The sequence below is a fragment of the Carassius carassius genome, chromosome 27 (genome assembly GCF_963082965.1).
Source record: "Carassius carassius chromosome 27, fCarCar2.1, whole genome shotgun sequence".
Taxonomy (NCBI): domain Eukaryota; kingdom Metazoa; phylum Chordata; class Actinopteri; order Cypriniformes; family Cyprinidae; genus Carassius; species Carassius carassius.
The window spans coordinates 19,355,056-19,374,906 of NC_081781.1; the positions used below are offsets into that span (position 1 = coordinate 19,355,056).

At 39.4% G+C, this 19,851-nt stretch overlaps 2 protein-coding genes across 3 annotated transcripts; one reads left to right on the forward strand and one right to left on the reverse strand.

Moving 5' to 3' along the window:
- The first annotated feature begins 820 nt into the window (after positions 1 to 820).
- Positions 821 to 14,931, forward strand: LOC132106958 (insulin-like growth factor-binding protein 3). Its single transcript, XM_059513077.1, has 4 exons — positions 821 to 1,392; positions 6,670 to 6,953; positions 7,101 to 7,220; positions 12,694 to 14,931. The coding sequence occupies exons 1-4, from the start codon at positions 1,035 to 1,037 to the stop codon at positions 12,811 to 12,813; spliced, it is 882 nt and encodes a 293-aa protein (XP_059369060.1). The 5' UTR covers positions 821 to 1,034; the 3' UTR covers positions 12,814 to 14,931.
- A 1,211-nt stretch (positions 14,932 to 16,142) lies between these two features.
- LOC132106961 (insulin-like growth factor-binding protein 1) lies at positions 16,143 to 19,569 on the reverse strand. 2 transcript variants are annotated; one of them, XM_059513081.1, is made up of 5 exons: positions 19,076 to 19,569; positions 18,206 to 18,363; positions 17,520 to 17,648; positions 17,117 to 17,269; positions 16,143 to 17,080 (listed from the first exon to the last, which is right to left on the reverse strand). In XM_059513081.1, the coding sequence occupies exons 1-4, from the start codon at positions 19,449 to 19,451 to the stop codon at positions 17,144 to 17,146; spliced, it is 789 nt and encodes a 262-aa protein (XP_059369064.1). In that variant the 5' UTR covers positions 19,452 to 19,569; the 3' UTR covers positions 16,143 to 17,080; positions 17,117 to 17,143. The 2 variants fall into 2 exon arrangements, with proteins under 2 accessions (XP_059369064.1, XP_059369063.1); XM_059513080.1 differs by having other exon boundaries at positions 17,113 to 17,269.
- Between the last annotated feature and the right edge of the window lie 282 nt (positions 19,570 to 19,851).

Below are 19,851 nucleotides of genomic sequence, written 5' to 3' on the forward strand. Positions count from 1 at the left end.
GCAACACAACTTTCAAATTGTTTTACAGTGTTTCTTTCCATAAAGATGTTTTGTTGTTAAACAACAGTAAAGTCCATTGAACACGCTACTTCTATCCTTCACTGCCTTGTTTTCATTATGGTGAAAATTTTTTATATAGTGCTACCCTTAATATTTACTTTAAAATAAATTCAGATGTCTAATATCATCAGAAAATATATGTAACCTTGGATAACAAGACCAGTCATAATTAGCACGGGTATATTTGTAGCAATAGCCAACAATACACAGTATGGGTCAAAATTATCGATTTTTCTTTTATGCCAGAAATCATTAGGATATTAAGTAGGCTAAAGATCATGATCCATGAAGATATTTTGTACATTTCATACCCTAATTATATATCAAAATTGTATTTTTGATTAGTAATAGGATATGCATTTAAGAACTTCATTTGGACAATTTTAAAGGCAATTTTCTAAATATTAATTAATTATTTTATTTTATTTTATTTTATTTTATTATTGGGGCATCCAAGCAGTTGAATGTTCTAATTTTTACTAGTCTACATAAGTTCATTTTATTTTGATGTGTATGTTTGATGTTGCCTATTTCATATGTTGGTTACATTACCTTAGCGGCGTCACTCGCTACCTTTTTCAGCTTTCCAAATAATGACCGGTCTAAAAGCCCTCGCAAGATTTCCCTGTTTTCCACCCACGTCTCTTTTGTTGAATGGTTTCACTAATTATGCGCGCGGTCCCTTAAGACCGAGACCGGTGACTACATAATTCATACCGAGGGGAGTGACTTAGTGCCCGTGCTTCTCCTGCCTGTATAAAACCTGAAGTTCCACTCAAACTCACTTACAGATGGAGAGACCCAGCCGCTTCGTTCACAGTCCTGTCAAACCGACGTGACAGCACAAGCCAAAGCGCCGCTACTTTCCCAAGGCATATGTTGAGTGCTCGGGCTTTAGTGTAATCATATATCCAGGTGAGGTGATCTGACGCACCGTTTTTCCACGCATCTACCCCCTTCAGCGCCTCGGCTCCATGACGGGACTGTGTGCGCTCTGCCTGACCGCGCTGCTCGCAGCATTCGCCCGGCGGGCTGAAAGCGTCAGCCCAGTGGTCCGCTGCGAGCCATGCGACGACGGGGCGATGGTGCTGTGTAAACCGCTGCCCCGGGACTGCCCCGAGCCGGTAAAGGAGCCAGGCTGCGGGTGCTGCATGACTTGCCCGCTAACCGAGGGCCAGGCGTGCGGAGTGTACACAGGGCGCTGCGGTACCGGGCTGAGCTGTCAGCATCGCCCCGGGGAAAGCAAACCTCTGCAGGCTCTGCTGGAGGGACGGGGCGTGTGTGCGAAGGCACCGGACAAAAAGCCCAGCGGCAATCAATCGCACGGACACGGTAAGCGCACACGGTTTGTCTGTAAATAACTCACAGCCGTCATTTCACCATTAGAGTACCGTATGCGCAGTATGCTATTTATTCAGTGACTTTAATGGGAGCAGACTTCTTGTGAGTTAAATTAAAACTTTGTAGCATATACCTGCGGTTTGTTTAATAAAGGATAAATAAAGACCGGACTTTATGTCCGATACACTCTCGAGTAGCATACTGTTGCTATGGTTACCTCTTAAGACGAGGGATATTTGTTCAGAAGTGCATTCTGACTGACCTGTAATATAACTTTTTGGTTTACTGAAACGTTTGTAAGTAAACATTTATACATGCAAGTAGGTGCATAAGCAGACATGGGCTACTATATACACATATACTTTCTTTCAACAAAACCAGCATAATCCAGCCTATGATGGTCCCCGAGATTGGTTGGGCTATTAGATAAAAATGATAACCAGGTAGACCAGGTAGGACCAGTAAACTATTTTAGTATATATATATATATATATAATAATTTAAAAAAAAAAAAATGTTTTTTTATTTTTTTTTCAGCAGTGAAGCATGTGCTTAGTGGGGTCGGACACCCAACCCCCCCCCCCCCCCCCACCCCACCACCCCCCATAATTTACAGTGTGTTTATGTGTGGTGTCTTAAACATCCCATCAAACACTATCCATACTGTTGGGCGTATGGCTTGTGTTTCAATTGTATATCAGTGTGAGTTTACGCTGCTGTGTACAACATGGTTTATATGTTTACTGGTTAATAATGCTGCATGTCTTTCTCTCTCTGTATGGTGGGGGGGGGGCTTTTCCACTGAATTTTCATAAGATACATCACATACCACAGCTTCACTGCATTCATGCCACAATATAGACATTAACATCTCTAAACAGGTTTTTTAGAGTTGTGGGTTACTCTAGATAAACAAGATAAGCTACCCATGTTGACATCCTGATATATATTTTCTGCATGACAACACATTTTTCTTGTTTTTTTAATGCATTACATTGGTAATACATCCCAACAAGTTATTTTCTGCCTGACGAGATATTGTATTTTTAAACATGACTACTGGTAGGTCATCTTGAGCAGGTAGGTCAGAGTTTCAGAACACCGGCATGACGCAGCGACCTCCGGTCACAGGCAGTCGTCATGAAGTCCAGCCACCGAGAGACGGCCCCACACTACTGCCGTTGTTCTCGAGGTTCAGCGCTACAGCGGCCTCTCTATGCTGTTTTATGTGTGTGGTGTGTATGTGTGTATGTGAGAGAGAGAGCCAGAGATGGAGAGAGAAACAGCTCTGTGTATCTGTGTGTGTGTGTGCACTAAAATTTGGCTTCACCAACCCAATCGTTAAGAATGCCACATTCGTTTATATATAGTCTCTGCAGAAGAGCGGAGATCACCGTTTTGTGAATGATGCTCTCTAGATGTTTACTGGCTCAGGAACTTTCATTGAGAGGGTCAAGAAACAAGCAAAATGGAAATGATTGGCATAGGATTTCTAACAAAGTCCTTACCTTGCGGACGAGCTAAGAAAAGATCCAGCGGCACCTTTGTCAAAGGTTTTATTGTGCATCACTTAGTATGCATTTATTAGCTTGCACCAAGCCAACACATTCATCCTAGCGAATTCCTTTAAGACAGGGAAGGCTGCGGACCCACACGACCAAAATAAGTAGCGTTCTTGGTCATAACTGACGTCAAACTAGCTGACTGACTTTGTTTTTATCCTCTCTAGTTATTTGATAGAGCCGCTGTGGTGTGTTGAAGCAATCAAGCATGACATTGTCACACACACAAAGGCTATTGTTAGGACCCAGAGTCACTTTTAAAAAGCAGTTTTGGGGCGCCAACTGTTTTACAGTAGTGCCTTACCTCATGTTTTCTCCCTCCGCTGCCCTTTCATTTGAGCCCATGATGCTTTTCAGTGCTCCTTTCCCATCATACCACACTTTATGGTAATTACACACTCTGGCCAACCAGAAAGCAGAGCTCCATTGCCATGGTGTGTGGCTCCACCCCATGGCCTGCAACACATGAATTATAATATTTTTGCAGGGCTTGATTGGTCTGGTAGCAGTGTGGCCCTGTGTGATTCTGGGTGGGAACGGTGGAGAAAGAGGAATGAAAGATCATGAGGTTATGAGTTATGACGTTGTTTGTGCTTATGCAGTTATATACTTAATTGGCAGATTCATTCTCGTCCAGAGCCTTGGTAGTGAAATTCACCTGCCTTGTGCCCAGTCACTCATTTTACTTTTGAGAAGAAAAAAAACCCTGCGTCTGTTTCACCCTCTCATTCACGTTCTACCCGTTTCACCAGAATGATAAATTGTTTGCTCATTTAGGATTGAACAAATAGTGAGGTTGAGTGACTCAAAACGGGCCACTGGTTGCTGGAAAAAGGCATAAAAAATTCTAAAAGTTTACAGTGGGGTTCAATTTTAATGTTTTTCAAGTTCCTTAGTTAGATGGCCCTCCATTCTCTTCCTCTGTCCTGGATTTGTTTATGTGGAAGGTACGGTGGGTCATGCAAGGGAAGCAGGCATTGACATGTCGCACGTGTTATTAGATGTCATTATATGCGATCATTACAATTGCTTACCTTGTTCGAGTTTGTTATGTTGCAGAAGTTGCTGTTGATGTTGTTATTGTTGTTGTTGTTGTTGTTATGTCATCGTCAATGAAGGCTTAGTTTAATTCTGGTTTGGAGAGCAGCTTCCATGGCTACAGAGGAGTGTTTGGTATGCCACAAGTGCACACTTATTCACATACACACACGTGGAAAACCTGTTTTCACTTAACTCTTTCACTCTGCTGAATCCTGTCCACTATCTCTACAGTTCTTCACAATATTCAGATCTTGTGCACCTTCATCTATCTCTCGATGCCAGTCCTGTTCCACCACCCTCTTTCCCAGTCTTTCTCTCTCACTTTCCATATTTAAAAGCCCATTTTGTTTGTCTTTTTTTCTAAATATCTATTTCTCTTCTCCTCCAGCTGTTTATTAGTCTCTCATTCCTGCGAGAACTCTGCTTTGTTTTGTTCGGCCAGAGACTGAATATTTATTCAACAGACAAGAGCTGTAAAACCCCAAGAGGACAGCATGTTTAAACAGTGCCGTAATTCATCTTCGCCCACTGCTCTCGCCAGGCATTTGTTGAAGCTGACAAATGCACTCCTTGCTGGACCCTTTACTGGTCAACCCTTTTACTTGCATTTGAGAAATTGCCATGCAGTTAGTAAAAACAGTAATTAGTTTGCATTTTGGGACATTGTATCTCAAGTGCTTGAATTTGTCCACAGTAAATGGCTGCTCAAAGGCACATTTAAAAGAGTGATGAAGTTGTCCTGCGAAATCTGTGCCAGCAACAAGCTCTCTACATTTAGCTTAGAGGCAGAGGTTTTCTTATCAAAATGACATACAAGAGCAAATATTTTGTTAGGGGAAATTAAAGGGAATTTGCATCAACATCTACTTACTGTATCCTTGCTCCAAACGTATAAAGCCCTTACGTTATCTAGAGATATCTAAGAATGTCCTTGCTGCTCTTTTACATAAAAGGATAATGGTTGGTGACTGGACATGGTCATGCTTCAAAAAGGCACCATAAAAGTAGTCTATATGCTTTTGTGCATAAAAAGGCATACAAATGTTTTCTGGGAGGAACAAACCCACTCTTAACTTGCTATTCACTTTCTAATCCTCTTCATGTTTCTGCACATTCCAAATTTGCACCTTCATGATACTGTATATACAGGAACCAATGGAATTTGTGTATGGTCTCAAGCGTGCTATGCATTATAAAGTAGTTATTTCATACCGAAACTGGTTACCTTCCATTTTCATTGTAAGCCTTATCATTTTCCTCAATAATTTCTTTTGAGTTACAAAATGACACTTGTTTTTAATGAGATAAGGATGAGTAGATGATGACCGAGGTTGACCTATTCTTAAAATGGATCAAGTAGTTAAAAGTAAATAATAATTAAGTGAAATAGGGATGTTGATACAAATGCACTAATAATACATCTAAATGTTATTTAGTAGAATGAGTATAGGGTTCACGTATTGAGGAATGGTGTGGGATGAGAGGAAAGGACATTTAGACCACAATGAAACCACATTTGCATTGAATAGGTTTTGTGAGCAGCCACAGCAAAGCTTCAGCTGGGCACAGAGAGGAAAGCATGGATGTTTGTTGGTTAGACCATTCTACCGGACCATGTTAGTTGAAGGCAGGCAAACGCTTCGTCCTGTAGCTGTATTTGGTTTCTGGGTTTCGGGTCAGGTGGTCTGTCCTCTGCTTATAATGATTGTAACTCGGTGCAATGTAAATACTCACACTCCTCTGCTTCCCTATCCCCCTTTCTATATCTTTTTCTCTTCTGTTACTTTTTACTCTGTCTTTCTGATGAGCTTTTACACTTTCTATTGTAAATGCTTGCTTGTAAAAACAAGTAAAATGCCTATTCTGGCGGGAAAGAATCTTAGAATAGAGCTGTTCAGTCTGTAGTCCTAAAAGCTGGAAGACAATTAGCCTTTTCTAGCCACGGGTTCCCTCTGGAATTTCAGATGTTTTTTTAGAAATGTGGTTTTTCGATTTATGAGTGAAATAAGGCCTGCGGTAAACATTACTTGCAGAGATTTTAATGTTTTGCTCTACTCAATAAATTACATAGTCATAGCTCAAAACTGAATTTGGAAGCTTCTGGGTTTTTTTTTTCAGACAACAATTGTAGCAACTTACATTTTAAATAAACACAACAACTTCACAATTCTGGTTTTAGGTAGGACTCAATAAGTCTTTTCAAAAAGTGTTAGTCACATTGAACCTTACTCATAAATTTAAAACCACTATGCTAAAACCCCAATCCATAATAAATTCCCAGGAAAGTAGCCATCTTGGCTGGCCTACAAATTGATGTCATCGGTGATCTACTTTATATGTTAATAGATTAGGATTATGCTATTCCAGGGCTGTCAAATTCTGCCTCTGGAGTGCCGCTATCCTGCAGAGTTTAGACCAGTACTCATTAAACACACTTAAACACACTTAAACAAGCTAATCAAGATCTTCTAGAAGCTTCTAGGCACATGTATTTAGGCAGGTTGGAAATAAACTCCACAGGATATTGGCCCTCCAGGATCAGGATTGGACCCCCTGTGCTTTTCTGTTTCATATGAAAAGATACAGTTGTACAAATGTTGTTTTTGCTGCTTTTGTTAATAGTCAGATTGTTCATATTTATGAATACACTTATCTTTTGATTCAGATAACCCTGAAGAGGAAGGAGAGGAACATATCTCCAATGGTACCAGGGCAACTGGCGCCGGGGGCGCTGAGACAGTCCAGGACACAACAATTGTTTCTGGAGACACACAGGGAGGGCCGAGGATGGCAATAGAGTCCATAGATCCTATGTCGCACCACAAAGAGGAGACGATCAAAAGAGATCAGTTAAAGATACGTCAGATCTTTAAAGGGGAACCAGTTTCCAGAGGGGTTCATACAGATATTCACAACTTCAGTCTGGAGTCAAAGAGAGAAACTGAATATGTAAGCACTCACAATTCTTCCACCAACCTACAATTTTAAGACAAAGTATGTATTGGAGTGTACATTCTTTTGCCATTCTACTTGTTTGCATGTCCAATCTCCTCACATGTTTGCAAGTTTATAATTCTGCATTCTCTGTGTGTACAGGGCCCATGTCGTCGGGAGATGGAGAGTGTTATGAAGAATTTAAAGATCTCAAATGTGCTGAACCCAAGAGGCTTCCGCATTCCAAACTGCGACCAAAAGGGTTTCTACAAGAAAAAACAGGTAATTACCTTTTACCCGAATGCCTTGACTTTTCTTTTGCAGATGCTTTCTATTTAAAGTTTCTTACTTTGCACCAATTACAGGGCCTATCCCCCTTGTGGCTAAGTACCTTGCTCAGGGGGGAAACCGGCATCCTATTTTTAGACCATCCTTACCTGGGATCAAACATGCAACCTTTGTATAATCAGCCCAGATTCTCAAACTATTATTCTACCACCATCTGTGTACAAAACGATAAGTAACTGTCATGGCAACTGTCACAACAGTATCGGAAAAATAGGTGGGGGCCTATCTGTATGTGCATGCTGGTTCTTGAAAGTATCTGTTGTTTCCTCAACTGACAGGGTGCATGAGTGAGTCTGAACAAAGTGGTTAGTGGGGGCAAATGCAATTCTCGGAAATTTGTGAGTCACCCGCAACCCCCTATTAAGAACATGAGTCAAAAGGCCTTGTCTGAATGGCCCTAATGAGTTTGGGTGAATTTGGAAAACCTCTCTGACAGATACCACAGTGACCCCGAAGGCCTAATGACAACACTGGAGACCTAGAGATGGAAATGTTTCAAAAAGAGGATGAGATTTAGAGTCAATGTGAAACACGTGTTGTTAAGCAGATGCTTCATGCTGAAACTACAGAGTATGAAGTCTACCCTGATATGCACACATATAACCAAACACATGCTTAGTAGCATGTACAGGTAGTTCCATTGAACATGTAACCCACTGAAGGGACCCTCTGTTTCTGAAGAAAACAGGCTGTGCTCTAGTGCTAAGATCTCAGAGTGACGAGAAAGTGATAAGTTCAGGTCCCAAGAAGCATGTTCTGCAAACCCTTAAGGGGAAAGACAAGGGCCTTGCAGATGGTTTGCATAAATACCTAAGAGAGATTCATAGTGGCACCTGTATCAAATAAAGTTTTGGAGACCATTCTCATGCTCTAACAGTAAGTGTAGGTGCAAATCTGGCTTTGACATTTTCCAATCCTGTTCCTGCCCTCTGTTCATGATTATCCATTTAAAATCCATGTTTGAAAGAAAGGACAGTGACAGGTTAACAATTCAACTAATCAATGTCTAGTGGTTTTACAGCGCCAGCAAAAGACAAACCGTATATTTGAGCACAAACAACATAAATTCAAACCATGCCATATCCTTTTCCTGTATCTGGCTTGCACAAATAGAGTCTAGTTTGTTTTGTAAAATCAAACCTCTACGCTTGGATCTCTGGTAATAATAGAAGAACATCTGTATGACAGGCTGTGTCCACACATGATGAAGATCAAGCCGATCAGATTCCCCTCTGACTGAATCCAACTGAAATTTCTTTGCTTACATCCTGGTGATTTAAGCCAAAACCTAAGTCTTGGTCGACCCTAAGATCAAAGTCATTCATTTTTATTTTGGCATTAAAAACAAACATGCACAAACTCCTGTACATACATTCTCACACAAGTGAACTGTAGATGTCCTGGATGCCTGGTGGTGCCTACACATTTCCCGGAATAAGATCTGTAATGGGAGCATTTGTATACGTATGTGGGAGTATGTGTGTCTGAAGGCCATTCCTGGGGAGAGCAGAGTCCAATCCATGCTAATTTTAACCTTGATTATATGAATTGGCTCTGTGTGTTAGCGGAGGCCCCCAGGGCCGCCAACCCCCTTTACTCTTCCCAATCCAGATGCATCTCTCTTCCAGGTAACTGTACTCATGCGCTGGGCTGGAGCATTGCTCTGCCCCCTCATCTACTGGCTTTCCTTGCTCTCCCATGGTCAGGCAGTCCACTTAGGCTCTCACGCTGAATAGGATCTCAGTGATGCGGGGTGAGAGGCTAGAAGAGAATGCCAGGCATGCTGGGAATGATCCAGGGTGCACATGCTTCCACTCAAAAAGATTCTGACTTGCATATCATATTTGTTATCTTTTTACCCTCTGTGCTTGCAGTTGCACCAAAATGACTATATAATGATAATGTACTCCAGGGTCAGCTTTTATCCCAAACGGCATACTACTTAACAGACACAAACACACATGCACACACTGCTTGTGTAGTCTGGCAAAGAAAACAACCACTGTTCTAATTCGCATGCAGTTGTTGCATTCACATATTGTGTATGTGTGTGCGTTTTTTATGAGTCTTTATGAGTGTTTACCCTGTGGCTGCTTTTAATGACCTTCCGCCTTCCTGCTGCCCATAAGGGCATCATTATGGGCCAACGTTGACTGAGTCTTGCTATGTGATACACACACACACACACACATATATATATATATATATATACATACAGTTACACAGACATGTATACAGATAGTCTCTTTCTCCCGCTTTACATAGATATCACAGGTCTGTTGTAACTTGCAACCTCCGGAAATTGCGATGCTGACTACTTATGCTATTCTGTTTTTCTCTGATACTGATACAGACACATACACACATATACAGAATGTGTAGACATGCAATAATCAATCATCAATCAGGCCACTATGCATTTTAAGGGTATGTACAGTATTATAATATGTAATGTTCTTGACTCTAGTCATATGTGACAGGACTTTAACTATGTTGTTATGTGGATAAAGATTTGTCACTAATTTGATTTCACTCGGCGTCAGCAAATAAATAGAAATTGTGCGTTCAGTTGAGAAAAAAACCCTGATTTACATTAACATATCACTTTTATTGCCTGGTTAGGACACTGTGGTACAATGAAATACCTAGCTTTAGTCATTATTAGTCCCCTTTACATCAAACGGAAAGCATCTTGTGTGACTGTACAGTCTGAATGGAACATTCCCATAATACATAGCAGCTCTGCACTGAGTAGTTTCCTGCCTGGCTTATTTTTTTCTGGAATAAGCAGGATCTGGATCCACTTCCTCTGGAATTGGATCCAGCACCTATTTGTAGCATGTAGTCGATCCCCCCACCTTATACGCCTCTGGAAGAAATTGATGCAATGACCATATGTTTAATGAATAAGCAAGTATAATATTAATGTGATCGATAACTTGCAATATTAAAAAGAACAAAAGGTAACCATAATTCATTAATTATTAAGAACAGAATTTTTATATCTAATGTACGTTTATAAGCAAGACTGTGATGCACGTTTTTAATTTATTTCATACAATTGATTTATTCCAGTCCAGGTTCCGGGACTTCATAATTTACAAATTAAGCACTGGCTTCCTGTACACTCATTCTTTCTCTTTTGTTCAGATGCAGACAAACTCATGACCAAACAAATAAGAAGTCTAGTGATATGTTACTTATTTAGTAAAATACAAATATTTGTTATAGGGAAAAAAAATTAAATGGGTGGGAGACAATTGAAATTGAAAGATTGAGTGTAGCATTTGAAGCAGCCCCTTGTAGAGGCCAGGTTTCATTCCCAGACTGCTCTTGTTCTGCTTGAGGTATTTTAATTTGGTACTCTTTCAATAAAACTGCTTTTGATCTCTTTTTCACTCTCTCTCTCTTTCTCTCTGACTCATGCACTCCACAATGTCTGTTTATCTTTCTTTCCTTCGTTCTTTCTTGTTTGTTACCTCATTTCCCCTTGTGTCTGAAAGAATAGATTTTCATTAATGAATGTACCACATGAGGATGTGTGTGTGTGTCGGTGGGTGTGGATGTTTGTTTGTGTGTGTATGTTTGTGTTTGTTTTGCTTGTGTAGTATAATAAAATAAGCTCCAGATGACTTTGAATCTATGCCAGTTTCCTAAAATAGACCTAGAAGCCCTTTAACAGTCCATGGCAAATATTTTAGCTTGGTCAAATTTAACTGTTTTTTTGTACAGAAAATCACAATTTCATCAGCAGCAGGCTGACAGAGACATTAGGGCTACACAATTATGACAAAAATCATAATTGTCGATAATTCCCTTGAAATTGTTATTGCGATTATTAATTATGATTATCCCAATTTACAATTTCAAGCTGAAAACACTAACTGAAAAACTTTTAGTGCTTTTCTATTGTATTAAGCCTCTATTGCAACTATACATCAGATTGGTTTCTTCTTTAAATTATATTATTTATATATATATATATATATATATATATATATATATATATATATATATATATATATATATATATATATATATTTACACACTGAACTTTACACACGCTTGATAGCGCAACACTCTAGCAGTTGAGCTACAGGAACACTATATATATATATATATATATATATATATATATATATATATATATATATATATATATGAATGGTATTATAATTACACTAAAACTAAAAATAAGATAATGGGAAAAACTCTCAAGATAACATGTAGAAAAAAAAACATTCTTCAATTTAAAAAATTAGATACCTATTTAGTAAAACTTGTAGTCTACAATTAGTAATCCGTAAATACAAAAAGTCTGTTTGAGGGATCCATATTAGATAGCACATAAAAACATGCTCATCGTAACTAAGAATATCTTAAGTTAGCTTATCAAAAGAGATTTTCTTAACTAGCTTTTGTTAGTGCTAAGCTAGTAGACTAATGGCACTTTTCCACTGCGTGGTACGATACGGCTCAGTACGGCATGGCGCAACTCAGCTCAGTTTGCGATTCCACTGCAGTTTAGTACCTCTTTAGAGTGGGTGGGATTATTCATATATAGTAATAGTTGTGCTACCTCTACTACTGCAACACGTGAAAAACTTTTTCATTCCGCGTCGCCTCATCAAGCTCTCGCTGGATTCATTAGCATGTAGCATTAGCATACACACATAGTTCAACACACATTGAGTATGCAACATTTGACACATACGCACTAAAAAGATTAATTCTTGTCCAATGTCTGTGCCTTTACACTTCAAAAGTTATGTGATAAAAATTTACTTATTTTTTAAATAGAATTGCACACAAGCACTTATTAGTGTGCATAGTGTTCTGATGATAAAATCTGCATCGCATACAATACGCATACCCTAGCAATCACTTAAAAAAAAAAAAAAAAAAAAAAACTAATTATACTTTGGCCTTATCAATACATTTTTTGTCTCAGCCAGTACAATTGCTTTGGGGTCCAAGAGGGATAGATATTTGTGAGGGGATATTGGGATTTACATAAAAATAATAAATAATTGCACCCTAAAATTATCAATTGAAACTCCCCAAGAGCAGATGAATAATATACACACTGAATATAAATTAAATGGGATATTTTATAGTTGTGCATTATATATATATATTTCAATGCATTTCACTTGCTCTGTCCCTCTTTTCCTAACATACTTCCCCTTAAATCCCCTCTGGCATTTCTTTACCCCAATCTCTCTCTCTCGTTCTCTCTCTGGCTCTAGTATCCGTGTTACTAGCTCTCACATAAGTGTGATGCGATGAGAAATGTGTTTATGCCACTGTCTCTTCCATTTGGAGCATGTTGTCTGTTTTGCATATACCTGTCCAAGTATCATATGGTTATGCATTTCTCTTCCTGTCTCACCCACTGTGTCCGCAGTGCAGTCCATCCAAAGGCCGCAGAAGAGGCTACTGCTGGTGCGTAGACAAGTATGGACAACCCATACCCGGCTACGACGGAAAGGAGAAAGTCCACTGCATTAACATGGAGACAAAGTGAAGGGGAGAGAGAGGCAGAGCGGTGGAAACAGGGAGACAAAGAGGGATATCTCCCCTTAAGAACTACATAAATACAAATTCAAAAGTGCTGTCCCAAAGCTGACCTCCCACTTGTATGCTGAGGCATGGACTCACGTGACCAGAACCTCACTTTACACTTCAGGAGAGTGGGGAGAACAAGAGGAGGAGACACAGAGTGTCATGTCTTCAGTTTTGGACTGTATCCTGAGAGGGAAGTGTGAACATAGTCTAAAGTACAAACAAATTTTAACTCCGTAACGGCACGCTATGTACTCTTGTGTACATGAGGGAGGTTGTGTACTTGTTCCGTCTCTCTCTTCTGCTACAGCATGTATCGCTCTCTGCGGGCGGCTCTCTCTAAGTCCTACTTCCTGTTTCTGCCCTCCTGGTGTAGGGTCGTTTAAACTGGGCATGCTCCGTGGCACTAGGCGGCTCTAGCCATAGACTCCATCTGAAGCACAAGCACTTCATGCACTTTGGCCCCTCCTGAACACGTAATCCAGCCTGTCACTAGGCCAACAGATAAATATAACAATTAGACCAATTGTAAACGATTCTATACCAGGACATATTTAGATGTACACCCTTTTTGTTTATATTATCTTACATCGGAGGCAGAGCTGTTAGCTTGTGTTGTCGGGACAGCATTGATATGCACCGCATGGGCATTATCTCACTTTCAAAACATTATGAAGCACTTTGATTGTAGCTCCAGTCGCTGACTATCATTGTCCATCACATTTCTAGCATGTATTTTGCGCGACGTCTTGTTTATGGGTTTGAATGTAACCATAACGCCACAGTGCCCTGAATTACCGTTGCAAAATCAGTGTTGCTATGGCAGTTTGTGAAATCGATGCCTTAACAAAAACCCGTGTGGAAATGTGTCGCAGGTTTGTTCGCCCTCTGCCTCTCTAAAAATCCATATTGATCGCCCCAGTAGTAAAGCTACAGGCTAACATGGCGGCCATGTTCGATAACCAGGGCTAGTGTTGTCTCAAAACTGACCTCCTGAGAAAAGACTTGAAAGGTGGAGGGTGCCAGAGAGGTAGCCCACACGTTAGCTTATTAGCATAGTGTCAACAAAAAGCTCACCCTTTTCCTAAACAGCTTAAGAAAAGACGAACAAAAATATTTGGTGCTACACCTTATCTGACTTGATTATGGGGAAAGAGCATACGAGTGTGCTAAGCTATTAGCCCTTCCTTAACTTGTAATTTTGTCTTGTGAATTTTTTTTTATATGAATATATACAGTATATTGTTTCAGACCAGCTAAAGAGGCATGTGAACTTTATGCTAAAAAGATTATTTATCCAAGAAAGAAATATAAGCTGATCCAAACTTTGTTTTTGAGAACAATTCAGTGACCCGTTGATTGCACAGTAGTGAAACATAGAACTCAGCATATTTTTGGGAATATAATCACTAAAGTCTTTGGTTTTTGTTTTAGGTTTGTTGTTTATCTACAGTGCGTAGTACGATGTGTCTTTTGTTAGCTTAGCGAAGATGCTGTCCTCGAATCGTTTTGTGTAAGGTTTAGTTTAAATCTTCAGGTTATGTAGGCCTTCTACGGTATGAATTAAGCTAAATCTAAGCTTAACTTTAGCTAACCTAAGCTAAACTAAGCTAAATTAAAGTGAACGCCAAGATTCAGTAAAGCTGAGGCCAAGCTTGTGTTTCAAAGAACATCAAGGTCAATGTTCAAGCTAGTTGATCTTCAAGAAAGCTTGCCACATTCATTCTGTGCAATGCCAGGGTCTCTCACCCGCAAGTCACTTTTAAAGATCCCTCCGTTCACGGGTAATTGCTTTTTTTTTTTTGCTTTTTTTTTCATTTAAATTTTGATTCTTTAAAAAGCTTTTATGTTACTAAACTAGAAATTATACAGCTATCACTTTCTTCAAGAAAGGAAATATTTTTTGTCCAAATATAATTTGTATTTAATGCCTTGTTTGTTTGTTTTTTTAATAAAAAATGTAAACACTCTTTTATTTACACTATGACAGAATTAATGTAATTTCACAGCTTCTACAAAATTTAAGGGATTGTTCACCCTAAATTGAAAATTCTGTACAAGTTGTACATAGAGTGAAACTCAGTGGAGTCCAGTGTTGTTCAACTGTTGTCGAGATCAACCGACAAAAGCAGTTTTTTAAAATGTCTTCTTCCACAAAATAAAGAAATAAAGGTTTTGGAATGACACAAGGGTGAGAAAATTACAGATTTTTTTGTTATTCATGGGTGAACTATTCCTAAAGTGTATTCAGTTTGGATTTGTTTTTAACATTTGGAGCCCATTCATTCATTTTAGATAAGGTGAATAGTGTCACCATCAAGAGTTCCAAAACAATGGTTCTTTCACAGAAAGTGTATTTGTTAGCTACAGTAATTTTGTCATTAGTATAACAGAGTGCCAGGGGCAATGGAGATTTAAAATCTTGTGTGTAACAGGTCAACATCTTTGAAGCGCTTCATTTCACACTCTAGCTTGAGCCCCACACAGGTCATTACTCCTTAAATCTACACACAGAGACCCCATTCACATTAGCATAGTTATTTGCTTGTCCGAGGCATGTCAGCGCAGCCAATTCTAAAAAAGAAGCTGCGATGCTACAATTCATGAAATGAAATCGCTCAAACACTCAAGAAGGTACTCTTTTTTTTCCTCCCAATTTAATTTTAGGTGTCTATAATGAATTCTAAAATTCCATGAAAATACCACAACAAAGTGTTACAATTACCTTCCATATCGTGTTTGTTTGCTTCTAATTGGGTAATTTAGACACCCCCAATGTCTGGCTGGATTATTTCAATGAAGCAACTAAATTTTGTCTCCTGCGGTTTACAGGACTGAGATTAAGGTGTAAAGGGTGGTGCCACGGAGGCTGGTCATCAGGAAAAAGGAGGGAGGGGGGTTCTGCTGGCCGGCCAGCACAAACACAGCCCAGGTCAAAGGCACCATAGAGAGAGTGGAGCCCGGTTCCCCAAAATACTGAGCTATAGTTAGTCTGGCTCATTTGAGATTACCACGATAAGGACACACATATGCGCCCACACACACGGTTCTCCCTGCAGGCAGTTTTAAATATAGACAAGACAGAACATAATCAAGCCTTAGCAGGAGAAATCGAGAAAGGTATGGGAATTTTTTGCACTTTGTGGTTTTTGTTAACCAGCTCTTTTATGTTCAGGTGTTTTTTTTTTTTTTTACCTGACAATACTAATTGAGTTTGATTAAGTCTTGCTTCATAGTTCACTGCAGCTTCTCGTCTGACCCGAGGGTGAGTTTAAACAGCTGACAATGAGGTGCTTGTAAAGATGATTTATTAAATAGTTATTTTTTACCCACAATGACTTACAATTACAAACCATGAAAAATATATTATACACATGAGCGACTGCTTTGGAGTGAAGCAACGTCTGAATCTCTTTTCCTCATCACTTAAAAAAATAATAAATGGACCACAGTATTAGACAACACAAACATGATCGACAAATACAGTAAGACTGTAATCTCACTTTGATGATACAGACAAGCAATTTACAAACACTTGATAAAGAAAAAAAAAATCTTAACTTAAAAGACAGAGAGGTAGGAACAGGCAGTTACCCGTTTCAAAAGCTATGAAAATCCATACTCTTGCATGTAAAAAACACAGGATTGTTGGGAAAAAAAGATTCCCACTTTTATGCCCATCTAATCTCAATATTTATAAACAAAAACAAAGAATTAATTATTAAAATATGATGATGATGATAATAATAACATATACAGTATAAAAATATGGCAATGTAAGGACAGTGACAAAGAGGTTTGGTCATGCAGTGCTTTTTTTCCATAACAGTCCTTTCCAACAAAGCAAGCCTGAAGGAAATCTAAGACAAGAGACATCTATATACAGCAAATATACAGATTTACACCATACAAAAATATATATAAGACATAAAGAATAAATATTCTTATTCAGATATCGAAATTAATACATTCAGTTTAAATAAATAAGTATTGGTTACTTCATGTAAAATACATTTTCTTTTTTTTTTCTTTTTTACAGAAAAATATTTTTTTTTTTTTGAGTTTTGGGAGTTTACCAATCAAAAACAGTGTACCTGAATTAAATACCACCACTAAAAATAAATAAATACTAAGATATTTTTAAAAATATATAATGATAAAAATCAGTGGTATAATATGTATGTTTATGAGAGAGAGATCAGTGGTTGAGCACTTCAGATCCTCCAGCATGTGTGTGTGTGTGTGTGTGTGTGTGTGTGTGTGTGTGTGTGTGTGTGTGTGTGTGAGACAGATTAGTGGTTGAGTTCCTCGGGACACTCGGCATCTGCTGGCAGGTCACTTGATCCAGGAATCTTCTTCCCATTCCAGGATGACACACACCAACACTTCCCCCTCTGACCATCCAGAGATGATTCACACTGCGGGGAGAACGAGACAGAGAGAGTGAGCGTGAGACGGGTTATTTCATTCTCTAGAAACACAAGCTTGCATGCACAGCCTAGTTCTCAGTGAAGTGTGGTTCTAACACTTGGACATCACACATATATCATCGTGTTGATGAATATCACACGTTAAGCTTTAGATACCAACACACAAACTCTCAATGTGAAATCAAGATGTCAGGTGGTTTCTGTAACACATACTTGCACACAAGGCCCTTCTTCTTACCTGTTTGACTTTGTAGCGACCGTGTTTGTCACAATTTGGAAGGTAGAATCTGGTCATTTTGTCTCCCAGTTTCTGCTGTGATTTAGTGATCTTGTCAAGGGCTGTCTGCAGGTCAATATGACAAGGACCCTAGAAAGATCAAATATAGTTATTTAGAAACATTTTTCAAATAAAACACAGTTTTTCAAAAAAAAAAATTAAATATTTATATATATATATATGTTTACATTTCAATTGTTTAGGAAATTATTATTAACAAAAACTATAACAATAATAAGTATAATTGGTGGTTTATGTTGTCGCTGTTGTAAGAATAATACATTTCAACTACTTTTACAACAACTACTACTAATAATGATTATTGTAATAAATATAATTATTAAGAAAAATTTTATTTGTTGTTATTTTGATATAATTGTGCCATTTTTTTCATTGTTTAATCATTTCTGGTTATTGTTATTATCATTTACAACCTCAAGAACAATTTTTTCGGCTAAATATAGTCACTCTTAAATGCAGCTGCTGTGAAAAAGTGCATCAAATGATGCATCCTAATTCCACTTGCAGCATATACGAAAACATTGCAAGAAACCTTCTACTGTCCTCTGGTGGCCGCACATTGTACCAGAGTCTCATTTTACTAAGCCTTTATGCATATCCAAACAACTTTGGCGCTTTAGATTCACCTGTTGTATGAGTTTATTGCGTATTGCCTTGATTTTGGCCTTCATGCTCTCTTTAGAAGCGATGACCCGCGGGTCGAAGGGCTTGCCGTGGCCGGGCACGAACACCACTGGGCCGCCTTCATTCACTGCGGTTGGCCCGTTGTGTAACTCCGGCTGATCTGAAAGAAAAGGAAAGGACAGAATTATTGGCGGGGTCCCTTGAACAGACTTTAGTTAAAGTAGTTTCCCATTTTAATTGTCTCTTCAGAATGCTACATACAGGTTTTAAACTTTGTTTTTAAACGTTTGTGCTAAATCGATAACTTAGTCAGAGCTAATATTTCCCAAAATGGCGCTAAATTAACAGAATCCCTAGAGTACGTAACCATAACAACGGAACGTCTCTCACGCGCTTTCCGCCGAGATTCTTTTTGACCGGCAAATCGACACAATGTGACAAGTCTGTTCTTTTGTAGCCTATAATTGTCTTTATAAATTTACATACCACGAAACTTTGTGTTGTTGTTGTTGTTGTTTTTTTAAGAAAGTTTTGTTTGTTTTTTTTGCTTAATATAATTGAGTTTGCGCCAATTTGCATTGGGCTATACTAACCTCGACAGATTGCGCCCTTTTGCTTTTAATAGCTAATGAAGCAGACATTTATTTAGATATGAATATTTCTTTTTTAAAACTGCAATTCCATTACAATAGTCGATCCTATTGTTCGCTATATTTATTCGCTGAAGATGCATATCTATCTATACATCTAGAATATTCAAGTGAGTTGTTAACGCTGATGAAATCTCGCGAAGGGTTGAATCAGCGAGATCACATGATGCAATGAACTATTAGGACGCAGAGCTGCGGTGCAGTCATGTTAAACGCGGGTACCTGGCGTGTTGTCGCTTTGGTTCTGATCAGGCTCGGGGTTCTCGGTGCACACCGCCTGTCCTCGGGTGAGCGCGTGGAGGGGCCGGGCTTCTCCAGGTTTGGGCAAGCAGCGGAGCCCCGAGCCACAGGGCGCAGTGTAGATTCCGCACGAGTCACCTCTCTTCAACGCGCAGGCGAGGCAGCAGCCACAGCCCGGCTCTCGAAGCACCTCCTCACAGCCGGCATCCACCGCTGGACACTCGGCCAGCCGCTCCGGGGAGCACGGGACGCAGCGGATCGGTTCCAGCCCAACCACTGGAGAAGCCCGGAGCCCCGGCGCTGACAGGAGTGCGCTGAATGCTGCCACCCAGAAAAAGTTCAGAAGCAGTCTGTTCATCCCAAAGCAAGGCTCAGAATAAATAGATAAATAAATAAATATCAGTTGAAGTGAACTGAGGAGTTCCTCGCTGGCTTTGTGCTCTCCAAAATGACTAGCTCTCTCCGGGTCGCCTCGCGTTATTTATACGCGCCCTGGGTCCCGCTGACACGCTCATGTTTGACGCATTGGCAATATTAATGATTTCTTAAATGATCTCCCTCTGCTCCTATTGGCTGGTGGAGATCCAGTCCTAGGTGTTTCCTTGAACACAGTGCGTAAAATGCGTCACTGTGTCGGAACATAATGTGTATAATAGTGAAAACGTGCGCTTAGGCTACCCCAAAACATCATTTCGGAAATAACAACAAGGTGTCTTCTCCATAGATTCAATCCGTCTATTTGCAGACTAAATACGAAC

What these genes read in the sequence shown, in the direction of transcription:
- LOC132106958 (XM_059513077.1), top strand. Translation starts at nt 1,035, where the DNA reads ATGACGGGACTGTGTGCGCTCTGCCTGACCGCGCTGCTCGCAGCATTC. An exon ending in CAATCAATCGCACGGACACG is followed by an intron (nt 1,393 to 6,669) that starts GTAAGCGCACAC and finishes CTTTTGATTCAG; the next exon opens with ATAACCCTGAAGAGGAAGGA. An exon ending in CAAAGAGAGAAACTGAATAT is followed by an intron (nt 6,954 to 7,100) that starts GTAAGCACTCAC and finishes CTGTGTGTACAG; the next exon opens with GGCCCATGTCGTCGGGAGAT.
- LOC132106961 (XM_059513081.1), bottom strand. Translation starts at nt 19,451, where the DNA reads ATGAACAGACTGCTTCTGAACTTTTTCTGGGTGGCAGCATTCAGCGCA. An exon ending in GCAATAAACTCATACAACAG is followed by an intron (nt 17,649 to 18,205) that starts GTGAATCTAAAG and finishes TGATCTTTCTAG; the next exon opens with GGTCCTTGTCATATTGACCT. An exon ending in GTCGCTACAAAGTCAAACAG is followed by an intron (nt 17,270 to 17,519) that starts GTAAGAAGAAGG and finishes TTCTCCCCGCAG; the next exon opens with TGTGAATCATCTCTGGATGG.